Source organism: Neltuma alba, unplaced genomic scaffold, assembly GCF_004799145.2.
Source record: "Neltuma alba isolate B1F8T4 unplaced genomic scaffold, ASM479914v2 tig00013375_pilon, whole genome shotgun sequence".
NCBI lineage: Eukaryota > Viridiplantae > Streptophyta > Magnoliopsida > Fabales > Fabaceae > Neltuma > Neltuma alba.
In genome coordinates, this window is record NW_021637637.1 from 31,783 (window position 1) to 51,631 (window position 19,849).

At 33.8% G+C, this 19,849-nt stretch overlaps 2 protein-coding genes across 6 annotated transcripts; both read left to right on the forward strand.

The window, feature by feature from the left end:
- The first annotated feature begins 2,240 nt into the window (after positions 1 to 2,240).
- On the forward strand, positions 2,241 to 9,674 carry LOC114736842 (alpha-L-fucosidase 2-like). Its single transcript, XM_028924724.1, has 10 exons — positions 2,241 to 2,489; positions 3,198 to 3,343; positions 4,332 to 5,218; positions 5,742 to 5,874; positions 6,162 to 6,320; positions 6,993 to 7,217; positions 7,303 to 7,404; positions 7,517 to 7,652; positions 8,564 to 8,759; positions 9,056 to 9,674. The coding sequence occupies exons 1-10, from the start codon at positions 2,273 to 2,275 to the stop codon at positions 9,372 to 9,374; spliced, it is 2,520 nt and encodes an 839-aa protein (XP_028780557.1). The 5' UTR covers positions 2,241 to 2,272; the 3' UTR covers positions 9,375 to 9,674.
- A 4,525-nt stretch (positions 9,675 to 14,199) lies between these two features.
- On the forward strand, positions 14,200 to 17,090 carry LOC114736844 (uncharacterized). 5 transcript variants are annotated; one of them, XM_028924725.1, is made up of 4 exons: positions 14,200 to 14,412; positions 14,840 to 15,000; positions 16,200 to 16,217; positions 16,751 to 17,090. In XM_028924725.1, the coding sequence occupies exons 1-2, from the start codon at positions 14,258 to 14,260 to the stop codon at positions 14,988 to 14,990; spliced, it is 306 nt and encodes a 101-aa protein (XP_028780558.1). In that variant the 5' UTR covers positions 14,200 to 14,257; the 3' UTR covers positions 14,991 to 15,000; positions 16,200 to 16,217; positions 16,751 to 17,090. The 5 variants fall into 5 exon arrangements, with proteins under 5 accessions (XP_028780558.1, XP_028780562.1, XP_028780561.1 ...); XM_028924729.1 differs by having other exon boundaries at positions 14,840 to 14,958; positions 16,730 to 17,090; XM_028924728.1 differs by having other exon boundaries at positions 14,840 to 14,958.
- The last annotated feature ends 2,759 nt before the right edge of the window (positions 17,091 to 19,849 follow it).

The window sequence follows — 19,849 nt, forward strand, 5'->3', positions numbered from 1 at the left end:
TTTTGTCGAGATAAAAATAAATTAGAGTGATTCGATGACATTCGCAGGACGAATAAATTGGAAAACGCGCCATTTTATTCGGAGGGGTAACCGGTGTAGATCGCCTCTCCGACCACGAGCACGTCTCATCGTGATTCTTCCGTTTGCTAAAATCGAAATTAAATATAATAATCTGTGCAGAACTGCCGATAGCTCTGTAGTCTGTCCTATAAAATGATTTTCAAACTAAAACATATACGTACATTACTGGCAAACGAGGCTTTCTATGTCTCCGCCTTTGTCTATCCAAAATCTTTGCATTTTTAACATTTTATCATATCATTGCGTACACCGACATTTACCAGTTATAGCAAATACTAGAACATCAACTTCTTCGTTAAGGAACATGCTGAATTTTTAATTTTTCTGGACATCACTGGTTTCCCCAAGGAGGATGATTAAAAAAAATATTAATAGCTCCTTTTTTTATAAATATATGAGCCAACCACGACCAACTTTATATTTTATATTTATAATTTTTCAAGGCATAATTATCATCCATAGGAAGCAATCCTGTTTGAGAGATTGTTAAGCACTAAATATAAGAATATCTCTAAACAAAAATATAGATGTTCCTTGGACATGTTATGAGAATGTAATCTTATATCCAACTCTTTAATAACTAAAGCAAATATTTTCTTTGCTAACTACAAGTATCTTTCTGTTGTAATTATATCTGAAGTATTGTTGAGTAATCCTTTTAACAAGAATTTGAACTTTTTGTCACATGCTGAGGAACTAACTTTTTTTGCTTAGATATAATTCCATTAGCAATTGGAGTCAATATTGTCTGAATAATCGAATGGAAAATAATATTCCTTCAGTCCTTAATATAAGATCTAATTATTAAATTAATTTTGATCCTAAATATGACACATATTTCTCATATTTATTTTTTTCCCTAAATTATCTCTATGGATACTTTTTCAACCATAATCAAATAGAAGAAGAAGGGAGAATATTAATGAAAATGATTATGATGTTTTATAAAAAACATGTTATATTTTTTATAATTAACTAACTTACCTAATTTTTTAATCTAATTAAATTAATTAAATAAATCTTGTATTAAGAATCAGAAGAGTAATTTGTCCAACCGTTTTTTGGGTTTGGGCTGGGCTTGATTGGGGGACGTAAGGCAAAAGGGAAGTGATGTTTTTGAAGAGTGAGAATCAATCTCGGGTCTTGCAGCCAAAAAAAAAAAAGAATCAATCTCGGGTCTCGCTTGTGACTCATGATTCCGCTGCTATTGCCACGTCACGGAAGGGTGCCCACTATTTGTTTTCGGAGCACACCCTTACCTTACCGGGACTTTTGCCAGCTTAGCTTTACCCGGACTTTACTCCCTTCTTCTTGCCTGAATTTTTTTTACGTTACCCATATCCTTAAATAATAAAAATATATCAATTTTTATTATGATTGATAGTAATATTAATTTTCCCGTATATTTTGGGCATAAATGGGTTCAATTCAAACGCTATGTTGAATAATTAATAACTAGTAATTTAAATTAGTCAAAAAAATAAAGGTTCATAATAAATCCTACTCTAATTACTAATCCTATGCCTGAAAGGAGAGGAAAGTGAGTGGAAAAAAGTATAAAAGATATAAATGGTGATTACCAAAAAATTTTAAGAAAAAAATTTAATAATTAAAAAATTTCAATAGCAAACAATCAAGAACTTGTTGTTTTTTTTATTTTAAAATCTGTCATTACCTACTCTTTATTTATCAATAAATTTTAAAATAATTAAATCATATTATTAAAACCTGATTATAATTCTCCATCACAGTTTTTTTGGGGCCAGTACGTAATCTATTAAAGTAAAGCATCGTATCTAGCTGCCTGTAAGGGTCGGGTCCGACTGGTCGCAAACGGGAACGCAAGGCGCCTTCCCTACCATGTTATGGGCTCGATACCTGCAAATGCATTTGAGATTAGTCTGACCGATTGTGCTAGGATACCCTGAAGCAGCGATACCATCCTACCCAAAGCATCATATCTAGCTACTCCATTTTTAGGAGGGAGTAGCGAGCCGGCGACATGAAATTAAAATACGACTCAAGTGGGGTCCTCTTCATTTCTTCCGTTCAATGCAAACGGGCTCCGTTTCAAAGCTACCCCACCTGCTTCTTTCTCTCACTAGTCACCACCACCGACTCAGTGCCACTTCCAGTTGCATTGCTCCCCCACTCTCATTCACACTCGCTGATACCATTTTTTCCCCTGTTAATGGAGGATGCAGAGTGGGTTCTGGTGCAAAGACCCCCGCAAAAAGACTGGTGGAACCCAACTTCTTTGGGTGATGCACAGGATGAGCCTTCTAGGCCGTTGAAGCTTACTTTTTCTGGCCCCGCTTCGCATTGGACTGATGCTATTCCTATCGGCAATGGCCGGCTTGGTGCTATGGTTTGGGGTGGCGTTGCTTCAGAGGTTCTCCAGCTCAATGGTAATTAAACATCGCGACCTTCTTGCTTTGAGCCCAGCGGGCTTTGGATTTGTTAGTTCTTTAGTTCAACTGACAATGAGAACGAGACTTTTTGAATATCTGGGACTTCATTATAGCTGCTAAAGGGAATTGCTCTTGAAAAGCTAATTCAAAGAATCTTGCTTTTCTTTCTGTGTTTCTTCCTTTCTATGCCAAGGTCTCATGCCTCTTCACCACAACGAATTCTTTAATTACGCTTTCCTTATGGACCTATGGAACTTAGTCTCTCGAAACAGTTAATTGATACATTGCGGTCGATGGTCGTTGTAAGTTGTTGACCCGTAGGCTGTTTAACACGGGAAGCAAAATACATAGTAGATTCTATGTTTTGGTTTTTCTTGGTTGTTCTGATTATTCAATTTTTTTGGAACAGTAACTTTAAAGGGCACAGAAGATCTAATTGGATGACCGCGTTATATCTTTACTCTTTGGACTCCACATCCTTTAATGCGAGAATCTGGTGTTTTTGTTGGATTCCGCAAGAATAATCTTCTCAGCAATTTCCGTATTTTGCATAAATGGCAAATACTATAGGCATTCTGAGTTGTAAATTCATTATATCAAGATTTTAAGGATAATGGGATCATGTGTTCTGGATACTAAAATCTCTTTGCTCTCTTTCTTCGAGTATTTAGCATAATTACTTCAAGATGTGGCTTTCTTTTATAGAGGACACACTTTGGACTGGAAACCCTGGTGACTACACCAATAAAAATGCTCCACCAGCACTTGTTGAAGTCAGAAAACTTGTTGACGATGGCAAATACACTGAAGCAACAGCAGCAGCAGTCAAGTTGTCGGGAGATCCTTCTGAAGTATGTAAAATCTTATTGCTATTATTATCTGCCCCTAATCAAAGTTTAGGATTGTCTAAATTGGACTGATGTTATTTTTCAACTCCCAATTCGGGGGATGCATATTATATAGGGAGAGGGGAAAGGGAAAACTAAATGATTGGATGGAAACTGTAGATACATTTGAAGATAAATTATTCAAATGCTTGTTTATTTCATCTGAAAAGAAGGTATATATACACAGAATATGAACCTAGGTAATTATGGCTTACGAAAAGCCTGTCCTATACAACCTATCACAGAAGAAACTTTATTTCCTCCTAGCAGACTCTATACAAAACTTACAATACAGTGTGAAATATCTTGTTTTATTGCTCTATTCCAACAATATACATTATCACATTTCTGAAACCATTTCTCCTGGTCCAGACATGAAGTAATACAAATACATCTTAAAACCGATTGCATATACTTTATATTGATTTTGTTATCTTGAAATAGTTAAAAAGAACAAATGCGGGTCTTCTATAACTCTTCAATCCTCTTGGATTTCCAGAACTGAAGAGAGGAAAAATGGGTGAAAGTAAAGAAATAAGAGATGGCTGCTGTCTGTAAAGTTAGATTTGTAACGGATTGGACAATAATGCCTAATACTTGTTTGTTAATCTTCACTGTCTTTTATTAATTCTTTATTTGTGCATGCAAGAGTGGGGGTCATTGAGAGATGGATAGTTTAGCAAGACCTCTTTATCTATTGTACATAGTGATAGCTGTAACTTCGGGGTAAATATTCTACTTGAATTTGCCACTGTTGTATGCTCGTGACATAACCATAAGATAAGGAGAGTAGTAACACGCATCTACACAACTATCGTTCCCATTCTTGGGCTACCGATGTTTTTGCACATGCTTGTTCAGTTAGTTACCAATTGATTTTCAGTAGAAGTTTGAATTAAGAAGGCTTTATATGCATTAGATTCATTCCTCACCGTAATTTCTTGTTATGAAGGTTTATCAACTCCTTGGTGATATCAAGTTGGAATTTGATAAGTCTCATCTTGCATATTCAAAAGAGACTTATTACAGGGAATTGGATTTGGATAATGCAACGGCAACAGTAAAATACTCTGTTGGTGATGTAGAATTTACCAGAGAACATTTTGCTTCTAATCCAGATCAAGTGATAATGACAAGGATTTCTGCCAGCAAATCAGAGTCCTTATCATTTACAGTGTCTCTGGATAGCAAATTACCTTACAGTTCGCAGGTTAGAGGCCAAAATCAGATAATTATGGAGGGAAGTTGTCCTGGCAAGAGGAAACCGCCAAAGTTGAATTCTGATGACAATCCAAAGGGAGTTCAATTCTGTGCAGTTCTTAATTTGCAGATTAGTAGCGGAAAAGGAACTGTACATGTTTTAGAGGATAAGAAGCTGAGAGTCGAAGGTTCAGATTGGGCTATCCTGCTTTTGACAGCGGCTTCTTCTTTTGATGGCCCTTTTACTAAGCCCAAAGACTCTAAGAAGGACCCTACTTCTGAGTCCACAGGCAAAATGAAGTCAATTCAAAATTTATCGTATAGTGATCTTTATGCGCATCACTTGGATGACTATCAGAATCTGTTTCATCGTGTCTCGTTGCAACTCTCCAAGAGCTCCAGGAATGTTTTGGACAAGAGGAAATCAGAGTCCTCTCTCGGTAACAGTTCTCAAATGGGGGCCAGTGATACTGTTCCAACTGCAGCAAGGGTCAAATCTTTTAAAACTGATGAAGACCCTTCTTTTGTGGAGCTCTTGTTTCAATATGGTAGATATCTGCTAATTTCTTGTTCACGTCCTGGAACTCAGGCGGCAAATCTGCAGGGCATATGGAACAAAGACATTGAACCTGCATGGGAGTATGTTTCCCCTTCTTTGCCTAACTCTTCTCCAGAAGAAAAAACTAATAATATGCTTATGGTACAGCTTAATGATAAGGTGGCTTAAGGTTTTGATGGATAATTGTGGAAACTTACTTTAGGTGTGGGAAGTTCCTGACCTTTTACTGCATCTTGGAACTTTTGAAATCTTTAAAAGCCTTTTTTTCTGTTTTCCCCTAATAATGCGTTCTGTTTTATTTTTTATTTTTATCTATTTTATTTTCTTTTTGTGAGCTCCTAATAAATAGCCCTGTCACTAGTTGTGTGATGGTTTTTTGAAATGTTATAAACATGATTGTTGGTTTATTCCTTTGATTTTGCTCATTCCTTCTTTGTTCCTGCTCTTTCTCCTTCCTCTCCCCCTTTTTCCCTAGCCGGTTCTACAGCAGGTTGTTAAAAGGATACGGAATATCAATTTTATATCCAGAAAATATTTCCATCAGGACCTGATATGAAAGTTGAAACATGATATGAATTCTCTCTCTTTTGGCATGTGATTCAGTGGTGCACCTCACTTGAACATCAATCTTCAAATGAATTATTGGCCAGCCCTTCCTTGCAACCTACACGAGTGCCAAGAGCCATTATTTGACTTCATTTCCTCTTTGGCTGTCAGTGGAAGTAAAACTGCAAAGGTAATTCCTTCTTTATGCTGTCCATTTCATATCTTGCTTCACTGGTACAAGGAAAAGATCCTTCACTGCCTATCCATGAGTTTGTATTATTCTATGAAGTTTAACATTAGACTAGAACAGTTTTCCATTACTATTGAATAATGACATCACAATACCTAGCCAGGGAACAATTTTATTGTAAAGGGGCAGAGACTAAGAAATTGCCATTTTGTTTAGCAGCTGGCTTCCATGTGGAAAAGTTTATATATTCTATCCCAAAAATATTAATCCTCTGATCCCCAGTACAGGTGAACTATGAAGCAAATGGTTGGGTTGCACATCAAGTGTCTGACATATGGGCTAAGACATCTCCAGATCGTGGTGAAGCTGTTTGGGCGTTATGGCCAATGGGTGGAGCTTGGCTTTGTACCCATCTGTGGGAACATTATACCTATACAATGGATAAAGTAAGTTCTGAGTATTCAATATATTATCCAGGCATTTATGACTTAAAATCCTTCACACAAAAGTCACCTTGTGTAAAGAGAAGTGTAGGGGGAGTTGTCCATATTAATTCTCTCCGAGTTGTCAAATTTGCTCACGTCAGGGACTATGATAGTTGTTAGCGATGAGGGTTCTTTGCATGCCAAACTACTTTACTAAGCTCATGCTTGATTTATTTGATATTGAGATTAGGGCTCTTCGAAAGTAAGAGGGCAAAAAGATAAAGCTGCAAAATCATTTTCTTTTATTGGGTTTTACTGTCACAGTAAATTTCACTGCTTTAAATAGCGTCTCCGTTTTGCTATGTCTACTAACAGCTTTAGGAAGACACTGGGGCACATTGAAAAAAATGTTTTAAAAGTAGAACTGTATGTGGGGACATGATTGGAGTCTCATTTTATTGCAACATGTTGGTAAAGATGCAACTTATCTGCTGCTGTTTAATTAATGGTCCTGTAGACTTCTGAGATAGTGAGGGATGCGATTTCTTTATTTATAGTCCATATATATTTTTGTCTTTTTATTTATAAATATTACTATATTGTGAATTATATTTGCTCTGTGCTGCACTGTTGTTATTACGTGCGGAAAACCAAGATTTGCACAAGTGATGTCTAGTGTTTCTTTTGCATTAGGATTTCCTTAAAAATGAAGCATACCCTTTGATGGAAGGATGTACGTTATTTTTGTTGGATTGGTTAATTGAAGGCCGGGGTGGATTCTTAGAAACCAACCCATCAACTTCCCCAGAGCACATGTTCATTGCCCCAGATGGAAAGCAGGCCAGTGTGAGCTACTCATCTACCATGGACATGTCAATCATTAGAGAAGTTTTCTCTGACATTGTTTCTGCTGCTAAGGTGATTATGATGTTAGTACTCAGACCAATTGTAGTTAACAATTATCCTAATTTTATTGTTGACAGTAAATGATTCTTATGAACAGGTTTTGGGAAGAGATGATGATGATATCATCAAGAGAGCAATGGAGGCTCAGTCTAAGCTTTTACCAACCAAGATTGCTCGGGATGGTTCCATCATGGAGTGGGTGAGGAAGCTGGGCATCCTTTTTTTTTTTTTTTTTTCCTTCTTCAGTATATAGTTCTAATGCAGGTTAGTAATCGCTTTTCAAGGTAAACATCATTTTGTGTATATGGCAGGGAGAAGATTTTCAGGACCCAGATGTACATCATCGACATGTTTCACACCTCTTCGGCTTGTTTCCAGGGCACACAATAACTGTTGAGAAAAACCCAGACCTCTGCAAAGCTGCGGATTATAGTCTATATAAACGAGGTTTACCATGAGAACTTTAGAAGCCAAATTCTTTCGTGCATTGAGTTGTTATATTTATTTTGTTGATGAGCTATCCCTTGGAAGATTTAGAACTTGTGAATTTAAGGTCATGTTGGACCAAGGTATTAAATGCAATGGGATTTAGATCATCTGCCACTATAAGGTCTCTATTTTGTTCATCTAGAAGATTATTTGAATGTTCACTAGTTGAAAGACGGCGCAATCAGATTAAGGCACCATTTGGATGCACTTGCAAACCATGGTTTGGAAGCCCAAACCATGATTTGCACAAAATGCTATCCAAACACCCCCCTCAAAAACCAAAACCATGGTTTTGGGCCAAACCATGATTTTGGCTCTAAAACCATGGTTTTGGAAAAAGCAAAAATTTTTTGCTTTTGGAGAAAAAAGAGAGAGTGTGAGAGCCTATAGGATATGTATTTTGTTATTTTTTTTATAAACATATTTAATCTTATATTTTATAAATATACATACATATTAATTATTTATTAATTATATTATCTTATGTATTATTAATTATATTAATAAAAAATATATTATTAACAATTTTATTCCTCTAAATTAAAATATATCATAAAATCTATTTTTTCTGTAATTATTATATTAACTTATTTCTTTTTTTTAGTAATTTGTATATATAAAAAATGCTTCTGATAACAACTATCCAAACACTCTCACTTCTCAAAATCACTTTTTCATAAAATCTATTCTTTCCAGAATCTATTCTTCCCAGAATCTATTCTCCAGAATCACTTTTCCAAACCACGGTTTGGTTTCATCCAAACACACCCTAAAACTACTATATCTATGCTCAAATGTTTATATGTGTGAAGCTTGGTTCTGTTATCTAGCAAAATATCACTGGTTGATGTTCTTGCACAATGCTACAGGTGAAGAAGGTCCAGGGTGGTCAACTACTTGGAAAACCGCACTGTGGGCTCGTCTTCATAACAGTGAGCATGCATATCGCATGGTAAAACATTTGATTGACTTAGTGGACCCTGACCATGAAGCGAATTATGAAGGAGGACTTTACAGCAATCTGTTTACTGCACATCCTCCTTTTCAGATTGATGCCAACTTTGGGTAAGTTTTTTAAAGTGAAGTACAGTAAACCCCCCCCCCCCCCCAAAAAAAAAATCCAGTTCTGCCGTATTAGAGATTATGAGGGTCTAGTTAGTTACACTCAATTGTCGCATGTTGTTCAGGGCTATGACCTTATAAAACAGTTTTTTACTCATCAAAAAAACTATTTTCTGATTAATTTTATGGACTGAATTTTCTGTCCCTCTCTCATCTGATTTCAGATGGAGTGATATTTTAAGGTATCTGTAATCTGCAGCAACAAACTTATTCTGCATTTTTGTTTTTTTGGGTGTCAGGTTTTCAGCAGCGATTGCGGAAATGCTTGTACAAAGCACAGTAAAGGATCTCTACTTGCTTCCTGCTTTGCCTAGGGATAAATGGGCCAATGGTTGTGTAAAAGGATTGAAAGCACGTGGCGGAGTGACAGTCAACATCTGCTGGAAAGAAGGAGACATGCATGAAGTTGGCCTTTGGTCAGAAAACCATAATTCCCAGGTGAGACTACATTATAGGGGAGCAAAAGTCTCGGCAAGTTTGTCACCAGGAAAGGTTTATTCTTTCAATAACAAGCTGAAGTGTGTGAGGACATACTCAATAGCTGAAGTGAATCCTTGATTCTTGTGGTTATATCGTTATTTGGAGGAGCAATTTTTTCCATCGTCCCTCGTAATAAAATCTATGAAGGAGGTTGTATTCATTTATATATACCTTATGGGATTTGATACTGGTGATCATGTGATATTTATCTTTTTGATGCTTTGTTTTATTCCCCATGAGTCATTTAGGATGGAATAAGGGGAGATCCGTTGGATTGCTTCCTTCGTATTATTATCCCTTGGTATTGTTGCGTAGCTAAATGTATTGTGAATGTTCGGTACCGTTGACCTGAGACGTTGAAGAGTCTAGGCTTTCGGAGATCATATTCCAACCCGCGCCCACATAGTACATCTTTGGGCTTGCTTTTCTTTACGTTTGATAACAAGTTTATTGTTTTGCACTTAACTTGAACTGGAGATTGGGTTTAACAGATTGGGTTTAACAGACAGGACTAGTTCTCAACAATACGAGAAATTAAGGTTTGAATCTTTATTAGGAGATTTATATTGTTTTTATATTAATAGAATAATTAACTATATGAAAATATAAAAATAATTTGGACTTAATATCTAAAAATAATTAAAAACTAAATATTTTTCTTAAAGAGAAGAGGTGATTTGATAGGTTAACAAGCCATTTTACTTTAGCGGGCTTAAATTGATAAAAGGGGAAATCACAAATAAAGACCCTCGAATTAGCAAAATCACTCTATAGTCACCTGAATATGCTAAATTACTATGAGGAACCCAGTCTCAAATTGTAATTATGAAATCATGGCCAAATTACCAAAATACCCCTCTTTAATTTTTTTTTTTAAAAAAAAGAAAGCCACTGCCTCACCGGAATCCGGCCACCGGCGCTTCCGGCGGTCTTCCTTTGTTTTTTTTTTTGAAATTGTTTTTTTTTTAATTGGGGGGAAGTGAGGTTGGGGGGATTTGATCCCCTAACCTAATGCTTTCCAAAATAAGGAATGACCATTGAGCTAACAAATTTTTATTAACATTATGATGCAAAAAAAAAAATAAGTTAACTCATTTACTCTTGTTCCAGGTGATAACAACAATATATTTGAAAATAACAAGTTCTGATTGTAAAATAACACGTTTGGAATAAAAATTTAACAATATGTTTTTTTTTATAACAATAAATTTTGTTGCAGGCAATAACAACAATACATTTAAAAATAACAAGTTCTGATTATAAAATAACAAGTTTGGGATTAAAATTTAACAACACGTTTTTTTTTATAACAACACACTTTATTTCAAGTGATAACAACAATATATTTAAAAATAACAAGTTCTGATTATAAGATAATAAGTCTGGGATTAAAATTTAACATGTTTTTTTTATAACAACACACTTTGTTTTAAGTGATAACAACAATACATTTGGAAATAACAAGTTCTGATTATAAAATAACAAGTCTGGAATTAAAATTCAACAACACCTTTTTTTTATAACAATTAATTATTTTATACTTTTGGAAAATAAATTATTTATAACTTATAAAAAGTACTTATAATCTATTTAATTTGCTAAAAAAATAATTTTTATCTCCAATTTATAATAAGAACTTGAAGTATAATTTTTTATAGATTAAAAATACTTTTTTATTGTTCAAATTTATAAATAAAATTTAGGGAAAATGGCAACACACTTTTTTAATTTCTTTTTAAAATTTTTAATCTATATATCTATACAACTTATTATAAATCAAACTACTTCTTATAAATTATAAATAGTACAATTTATTGTGGATTAAAAATACTTTTTGACTGCTTAAATTTATAAATGAAATTTATCTCTAATTTATAATTAAAAATACTATTTTATTCTTTAAATATAAAAACTATTTTTAATATTTAAAGAATGAAATAATATAAAATTTATACTATGATTAATAAATAAAAAATGCCTTATTATAAATACTTTATAATTTATAAGAAGTAGTTTGATTTATAATGAGTTGTATAGATATACAGATTAAAAAGTATTTTTTTAGAGAAATAAATATATTAAAAATATTTTTTATAAGTTATAAATAATTTATTTTTTAAAATTATAAAATAATTAATTGTTATAAAAAAACGTGTTATTAAATTTTAATCCTAGACTTATTATCTTATAATCAGAACTTGTTATTTTTAAATGTATTGTTGTTATCACTTGAAACAAAGTGTATTGTTATAAAAAAAATGTGTTATTAAATTTTAATCCCAAACTTGTTATTTTATAATCAGAACTTGTTATTTTTAAATGTATTGTTGTTATTACCTGCAATAAAATTTATTGTTATAAAAAAAACATATTGTTAAATTTTTATTCCAGACGTGTTATTTTACAATCAGAACTTGTTATTTCCAAATGTATTGTTGTTATCACCTGGAACAAGAGTAAATGAGTTAACTTATTTTTTTTTTTGCATCATAATGTTAACAAAAATTTGTTGGCTCAATGGTCATTCCTTATTTTGGGAAGCATTAGGTTGGGGGATCAAATCCCCCTAACCTCACTTCCCCCCAATTTTAAAAAAAAAAAACAGTTTCAAAAAAAAAAAAAGGAAGACAGCCGGAAGCGGCCGCCGGAGCTCCGGCGCCGGTGGCCGGATTCCGGTGAGACAATGGCTTTCTTTTTAAAAAAAAATTAAAGAGGGGTATTTTGGTAATTTAGCCATGATTTCATAATTACAATTTGAGACCGGGTCCCTCATAGTAATTTAGCATATTCAGGTGACCATAGAGTGATTTTGCTAATTCGAGGGTCTTTATTTGTGATTTTCCCTTGATAAAATGCCAACATGCATCTGCTAACTTGCTACTCGACGCGGCCTATTTTACAACCCCTTTAAAGAATCTAGGAACAGGATATTGCAATTTTTTAATAATTTGAAAAAAATTTGGGGACTAAAAGTTGTACTTTTTCATATTAAATATAAACATATATGATATAATATACAAATGTTAATATTGTTTGGAAAAATTAGTCAAGGAATAAAATTATTATGATAAAAATGTAATTTTGGTCTTTTATCCCTTAGATTTGTAAAGTGTTATTTTATTTTATTTTAATAGTAACACTATTAATTGCATTGACAAAAAAATGCCGATATTATAATTTTACATGTTTATAAAATATGCCGACGTATGTTTAATTTAATAAAATAACAATAATTTGCTCAAAAAATCAACCTTAAAACTAAGTCTTAGAAAACTGAAGAGCGAATATATAAAATTAAGAGATTAGGTTAAACTTTTATATCAAATTCAATAATTAAATATGTATTTTTATCCATTATTTTACTATTCCTAAGGGTATGTTTGGCTCAATGAGAGGAAAGGGAGGGGAGGGATTTTAATGGAGGGAAGGGGAGGGGAAGGGAGTGGAAGGATTTTAATATTATCTTGTTTGGATTTATAAAAAAAGAGGGGAGGGGAGGGAAAAACATTTTAATATGGATAATTTTGCTCTTATTTTATTTAAGACGTGGGCATAATGGTCACAACATGACAAAATATAGATATAATGGTCACAACATGACAAAATATCGGCATAATAGTCATAATATGACAAAATATTGCCCTTTCCCTCCAAATCCTCCCAATTTTGGAGGGGAGGTTAGGGAGGGGAGGGGAGGGGAAATTTTAAAAAATTTTCCCTCCCCTCCTAAAATTTGTGTGTTGCCAAACAAGAGGAAATGATTAAAATCCCTTCCCTTCCTTCCCCTCCCTCCCAAATCCCTCATACCAAACACATCCTAAATGTAAGATTCATTTTATTGTATAATTTATTCTACAAAATAGATTTTACATTTAAAACTGAAAAAAATATTATTTACCTCTTGAATGCAAAAAATGCAGTTATGTAAGGTTGAAATTCTCATGAAGAAAAATATCCTCATTTAGTGTTCAGCAGTCTCTAAGGGTATGTTTGGTTGGAGGGGAGTGGAGGGAAAATCAGCCCCTCCCCTCATTTGGTTAAAAATTTTGGAGGGGAGGGGAGCTAAAATGTCCCCTCCCCTTATTTTAGCTCCCCTCCAAATTGGAAGTTTTTAGAGGGGAGCCAAATTTTTGGACCATTATACCCTTATAGATTTTTTAATATTCTACTTCTACCCATAAAATATATTATTATAATATTTATTTCAAATAAAAAATATATTATCCTAAGTAAAAAATGAAAATACATTATTATAATTAAAAATATATTATAAAAAATTATTTAAATAAAAAATTATAATATTATAAAATTAATTTTTTTATAAATATATTTTAAAGATGGAAAAAAAGATAGCCTAAAGAGAATAAAATTTCATTTTTCTTAGAGCATATAAAATTTGTTAATTTGATTATTTTAAATATATTATTATATTAATTAGAATAAAAAATTACTGTACCAATTTTTTAATACACATATTAATATGATAAGACTGAATTTTTATTAAATTATATAATTTAAATTAAGATGTAAATTAATTTATATAATATATCAATAAAAAAACATAAACTAATATGTAAGGGTAAAATGGTAAATTGATTATTACTATATCTCCCCTCCCCTCCTTGAACCAAAAAAAGGATCATTAAATATCCTTTCCTCCCTTCCATTTTAATCAAACCAAACAGGTGAGGATAAAATCTCCCCTCCCCTCCTTTTCCTACCCTCCCCTCAAACCAAATAGACTCTAAGGTGAAATGATGCGGTCATTTAATAAATGGAAAGGCCCAAATGGGTTGTTTTTGGGTATAATAGGCTGTTTTACTTTGAGATTAACGACACCGTTTTCTGCAATAGATACATAGCCCAGTAGCCCATACAGCACCGCTAAACCCTCACAAAGCCCTCCCCGTTGTTTCTTCATCGGCCGGATCACGTACAACCTCGCTCACTTTCCCGCAAAAATGGCATGGCGCTCTGGATCTCTTTGCCGCTCGTTGATGTCCACAGCTAGGGCTTCGCTTCGCCCTGCTGCTCCATCGTCTCTTCCCCGCCGTTGCCCGCAGCCTTTGGCCGCCCCTCGCCTCCAGGCCCGCCGGTTTTCCTTATCCGCTTCCAGGTGCGGTCCTTTTTTCTCGTTTTGCATTTTCGCTGCCATGGCCTTCCATAAATCATAGAGGTTGTAGATGCTTCACGCGTAGTCGTAATTAGGCATGGTTATGGTCGATTTTAGATTGGGAGCTCAGGACTTTGATCTGATTTACTATTTTGAGATTGAAACGTACGATGTGTCGACAACTAAACTTCTCTGATAAGCACTTCATAATGACACCGTTTCTCAACCTGGAAGTAGATGATTGAACTGCTTCACGAGTAAACTAGAGGGACTAAAAGTGCAATTAACCCGATAACAGCATGCTCTGTTGAATTATTGTCTTATATTCTTGTAACATCTGAAATTGATTCGTGTTTCTTCCTATCTTTTCTCTTAATAGTCTTTAGGGGTTTGTACTGGTGTGCTAATATGCCTTGTTTTTTCTGCCTAGGAATTTGGGAGAATTGGGATGCACACAATCTCTCATCCCGCTACATAATTCGATGTCTGCAACCTGTATCTCATCACACTTCGCTGTCAGCGCTCGTGCTTGTTGCGAGTTGTCCAATGGTACCTTCCGTCGTTCTTGTCAAGATCGCTAGTAGTCTCTTTGTGAGTCTTGCTGTTTTAACTAAGGACACCAAAAGAAATGAAGACATATTGTGGTTTATTGGCAGTGTGTTTTTTCAAAACTCCCTCCAAAATGCTCATTATCGCAAGTTGTTGGCCTAAAAATGTTAATGATTATTAAGTGCTGTGTTGCTCATGGTAAGCAGTTGTATATATTTGTTTAATAGAACAAATACATAGAAATAGAGACTACAATCTAAAAATTACGGATCAAGCCTCCGGGCTCATCAACCTCGATGGCCAAGTGGACTTAACCATACCTCTATGACTTGAGAACATTAGTTATAAAGACCTTAGATCTTCCTGAATCCTTACCTTCCAGCTTGGGTGAGCAGTAAGTTGGACGGAACTTGCTAAGTCTCTTGAACTTTGTTGATAAGAAGCTATTAAGACACAGATTTATTGGTAGGTGCGGAAAAGATGGGTGATGCACAACACAAGGACAATGCTTAATTGTAATCTCCCTTCTATTTCCTAAGTTCAAAACCTTCAATTCTCTAATATTTTTATATTAATACTATACAAGTGATTGCTTGATATTTTTTAAAATCAATTTTACTTCCCTAAGACACGTTGGCTAACAACTTATTGCAGGCGGTACTTTGTTTCTTCTCCTGTTAATATCCTTAAATCCATATATCTCTCTGTTTCTGTGTTCGATATATTTTGTAAAAGCTATACATTATTCGTAAGGCATTAATAATGTGGCTCATTTTAGACTTTGGACAAAGTACTGGAAAAAAATCTAAAGTTCAAACACTTGTTAACACCTAATTGATTTAATCTCCAAACTCAACGAAAACTATAAATGGCATTTAGGCAGGCTCGTATATATGGCTAACCTTTGCTTTTTCTTTTACTTTTTTCGTTCATCTCTGTTTCACTTGAATGTTTTGTGTAAGTTCTTTCACAATTTTGGATTTTTAGAACCAGAAAAGAAGTTTGTTTCTTGAAACAAAATTTTGAGCCTCCCTACCGTGAATAAAAAGGTCTAGTTTTTTTTTTTTTTTTTTTTCCTAAGTGGTTTTATATTGGATTAAGAATTTACTGCCAATCTTTTGTATGAATAAATTTGCTACTTTGACAAAAAATGAAATGTTTGTTAAGAGTCGTCCTTGAGATTGGCATGACCCTTCGATTCTACTTCTACTGATAATGGGTTAACTCAATTCCTTTCACAGGTGATCCTGATTCCTGAGGTGAAGTTCTAAATCCCCTCAGATTCCTATGGTTAAACTCTTAAATGGCCCCCTTCATCCAGCTTCAAACATGTGAATTTTTGTGCTAACCGTATGCATGAAAGTCTTACTAAGAAGTCAAATTTGGAAGCTTCATGTAGCTAGGGAATGGCTGTCAAATGCTCCAGTCCTTTTCATTTGAATGAATGATTTTAAAATATTCTTTCTCAACTAATCTAGATGCCAACTCTTATAAGAAAGCTGCTTTCTTCCACGTTCAATCAATACATTCCTCCCCAGTTAAAGTGCTTGGCTGGATGTGATTGTTTTGTTCTTGACAATGTTATTCAAAAAATTCCTGATCACAGTGATTTCACTGTAATAAATGCCTCGCGTCAGCTAAGTGTCATGATTTGTGAAAATTTTCTTTTAAGATGCTGGAGACAATTTATCTGAATCTGATGCTTGGTGTAATGGCATTTCCTGACAATCTGATTCTTCTTAATTGACCCTTCTTGTTCACTTCATCCCAAATTTTTGCTTTGTTTCTGCAGTTACCTGAGAGTGCTGTTAGATTGGCATAAGCTGCATTCAAGCAGATCAAGGGTTGTTAAAGAGGGTAGTATTGAAGAATCTGTGCAAAGACACTCATCTGTTACGCTATTACTGACTCGGGGGAGGGTGGATTTCCTTCCAAATTTCAATAGTTTTCAAGCGGATTAATCTATGCATTATATTTTTGTATGGTTTTGGGTAACTGCTGTATTTTTGTTTCATTATATTATTAGAAATAAATTTAATCCGTCATCGCTTGCTCTCTAGGAACTTGTACGTTGTAAAAGCTCTTGGGCATGAAATGGGGATCGACAGAATTCAGAGTGGTGTTAGCTGACCATTTCTGAGATTTGTAGGTTTAACATTCAAGCCCTTCCTTGAGGGCATCGATAAGCGCCAACAAAAATGAATTTAATAGAATCGGAATTTAGCATCAGGATGATTGAGATCAATCCCTGCCTTTTAACACTGAGAAAATGCTTCAAGAGTTGAACTGGTGTGAAGCTGTTTCGCGTCAGGTTTTACTGGACCAACAACCGTACGTAACGTTTATTTTTGTCCTACAACAGATATTTAACGTAAATGAACTATATTTTTTCCCCTAGAATAAAGAACTTTACCGCCAAAGCCGTGCCAGAAAGGATGATATTAAGTGAACTTAAAAAGATTCCTGCGTCCTGTCCAGGTAAAATTTTAATGAGCTCAATTTTAAAAAAATTAAAGAAGTGAGATCTTAATATTTTAACAAGAAAAAAGTGTAAAAAAGAAAAATAGAAACTAATTAAAGGCTTTTAATCTTTTTTTTTTAATTTTTTTTAAATTGAAAAATTTTCTTAAAAAATTTTCTTCGTACCAAATGGACCTTGAAGGAGGGGGAATGAAGTTATATTAAGTTAAGATCCTTACATCCTAATTTTTGTCCAGATCTAAGAATTAGCATTTTCCTTGCTGAGGTCAAATGGACCTCGAAGGAGGAGAAATAAAGTTATATTAAGATCCTTTCACCCCTTGCTGATCTCCAATCGTCTTATGGGCAGATTTGATAAGAGAATTCCATCGTTAGAAACATGAAGCATCAACTTCCCTATTTGGACCGAGTGGTTGAATCATAGACGATATGCTTAACAGCGTCTTGTGAGGAGGTAGCGAGACATCTTGCAAATGTTCCAACAACCAATTAGAGATCTAAAGTCAAGAACTCTGGCATGAAGAAGTGTATGGCATAAGGAGGGAGGTTCATTTGTGAAAACGAAAGAAAATCCCTTCCTTCCCCACCTTCCATCCCACATTTTTCAGTAATTGTACCAAGCTTTACATGTGTTATTCATTTTTCCTTCTAAATTAGAAGCACAGATAATAATGACATGACTTGAGGTTATAAGCATAATTGAACCCCTAATCTCTCACTTGAAGGGAAATATTCTCACTACACCAAGCTACAAAACCACTGGCTTTAAATATCGGATTCCGAGTATGAGAAGATATACAAGGTTTGATAATCATAGCATATCCTCCTATACTAGATTATGGGTTCAGTGCATTGTTGAACAGGATCCAACAGAGGAAACTGCATTGTTCGTAATGTAAATAAAACTAGATTTCAGATTCAATGTAGTAGCAGGAAACCAAGGTTGGAAACTGCATTTTATGGCTGAATATCTATATAGGTATTGAATTCTTTTTCTTTTCTTTTTTTCCCCAAATGTTTATAGATGATTGAGATACTACCTCCTATCTTTAATATAAGAATTAGTTTGACTTTTAATTTAGTCCTAAATATAAAACCACAATCCACTCTGTCTCTCATAATTTATCTGTTTTTTTTCAAAGTAATCCTTGTAGTAGTTACACATGTTAAAGATTTTATTAAATAACAGTTATAGCTAATATACATGATTAGTAAGATTATACTAGAAAAGACAATACATATTTATTACAAATAACTAGTTTAACAAACTTTGTTAATCTATTTAAATTAGTTAACTTACTCTTATATTAAGGATCGGAAGAAGTATCAGGCATCATAAGGACGCTTGGCCCTCTCTGCTGAAACCAAAAACCAGCTGCTGGTTATCCATCTTGTTTTTGATATTGTCAAGTGTTTGTGTAATATTATGGCGATGAGCATATTTTGCTGATGACCACAAAGAAAATGTAACCTAATTAGTGGTCTGAATTGTGCAACGTGCCACGCTAAGTTAGGTGTAATGGAACAAACTATTGATGTGGCAGACCTCAGCTGAGATGCGAAATATTTTTGAAGTATTTTCAAATCTTAAAAGACACAAACTCTTTTCCTTTCTAATTATTCCGTTCGAATGAATAGGGGTCGGTCCTAAATTAATGAAAGAAAATTGACGACCACTTAAACCTCAGCTATGGATCACAGAAAGTATTATTGGGCTAACTTGCGTGATTAGATTGCAACTAATCAATGGATAAATGCTGGCAATCGACAACGACATGAACCAACAACAACAATATGCCATTGTACTACTGACAGTGTGTTTCACTTTCCAGTTTGCATTTGGAGTCCAGTTTTGTATTTTTAATTAAAATTAATTAGCTAATTATATATATTATCAAATGAAGGACAAAGGTTTTAATTTTTAAATCACAAAATTATTCAAAGTTTGTGGAAATATGGTGAGAAATGTAACTTTTAAAATTACAGATTACTTGCATGCACGACTTTGTGATTTAATAACATTTGAACTTCATTATACATGAGAGGTTTTAAGTATGATTCTACTCGTACTTCTAATTAAAAAGAATTTAATTGTGTATAATGTAATTTAAAAACTAAAGAATAAAAAAAATTAAATCATCAACATGGTTTCGTTCTCTATCTGATTTTAGAAACTTTAATTATTTAAAATCTCTCCAACCACAAATTGAATGCATAAAATGCGAGATATATATAAAAAAACAAAATTGAATCTCCAATCTTTTTTAATGCAAAAATGTATGACTATGAGTAATTTTATTCTTTTGAATTCAAGTTTATGGAATTAGGGTATCTGTGCATTTAGCAATTAAATATTATTTTATATGTGTATCCAGTAAACAGATGATATCTTTTTAGTTACATTCAGTAC

What these genes read in the sequence shown, in the direction of transcription:
- LOC114736842 (XM_028924724.1), top strand. Translation starts at nt 2,273, where the DNA reads ATGGAGGATGCAGAGTGGGTTCTGGTGCAAAGACCCCCGCAAAAAGAC. An exon ending in TGTCGGGAGATCCTTCTGAA is followed by an intron (nt 3,344 to 4,331) that starts GTATGTAAAATC and finishes CTTGTTATGAAG; the next exon opens with GTTTATCAACTCCTTGGTGA. An exon ending in ATGGTTCCATCATGGAGTGG is followed by an intron (nt 7,405 to 7,516) that starts GTGAGGAAGCTG and finishes TGTATATGGCAG; the next exon opens with GGAGAAGATTTTCAGGACCC.
- LOC114736844 (XM_028924725.1), top strand. Translation starts at nt 14,258, where the DNA reads ATGGCATGGCGCTCTGGATCTCTTTGCCGCTCGTTGATGTCCACAGCT. An exon ending in TTTTCCTTATCCGCTTCCAG is followed by an intron (nt 14,413 to 14,839) that starts GTGCGGTCCTTT and finishes TTTTCTGCCTAG; the next exon opens with GAATTTGGGAGAATTGGGAT.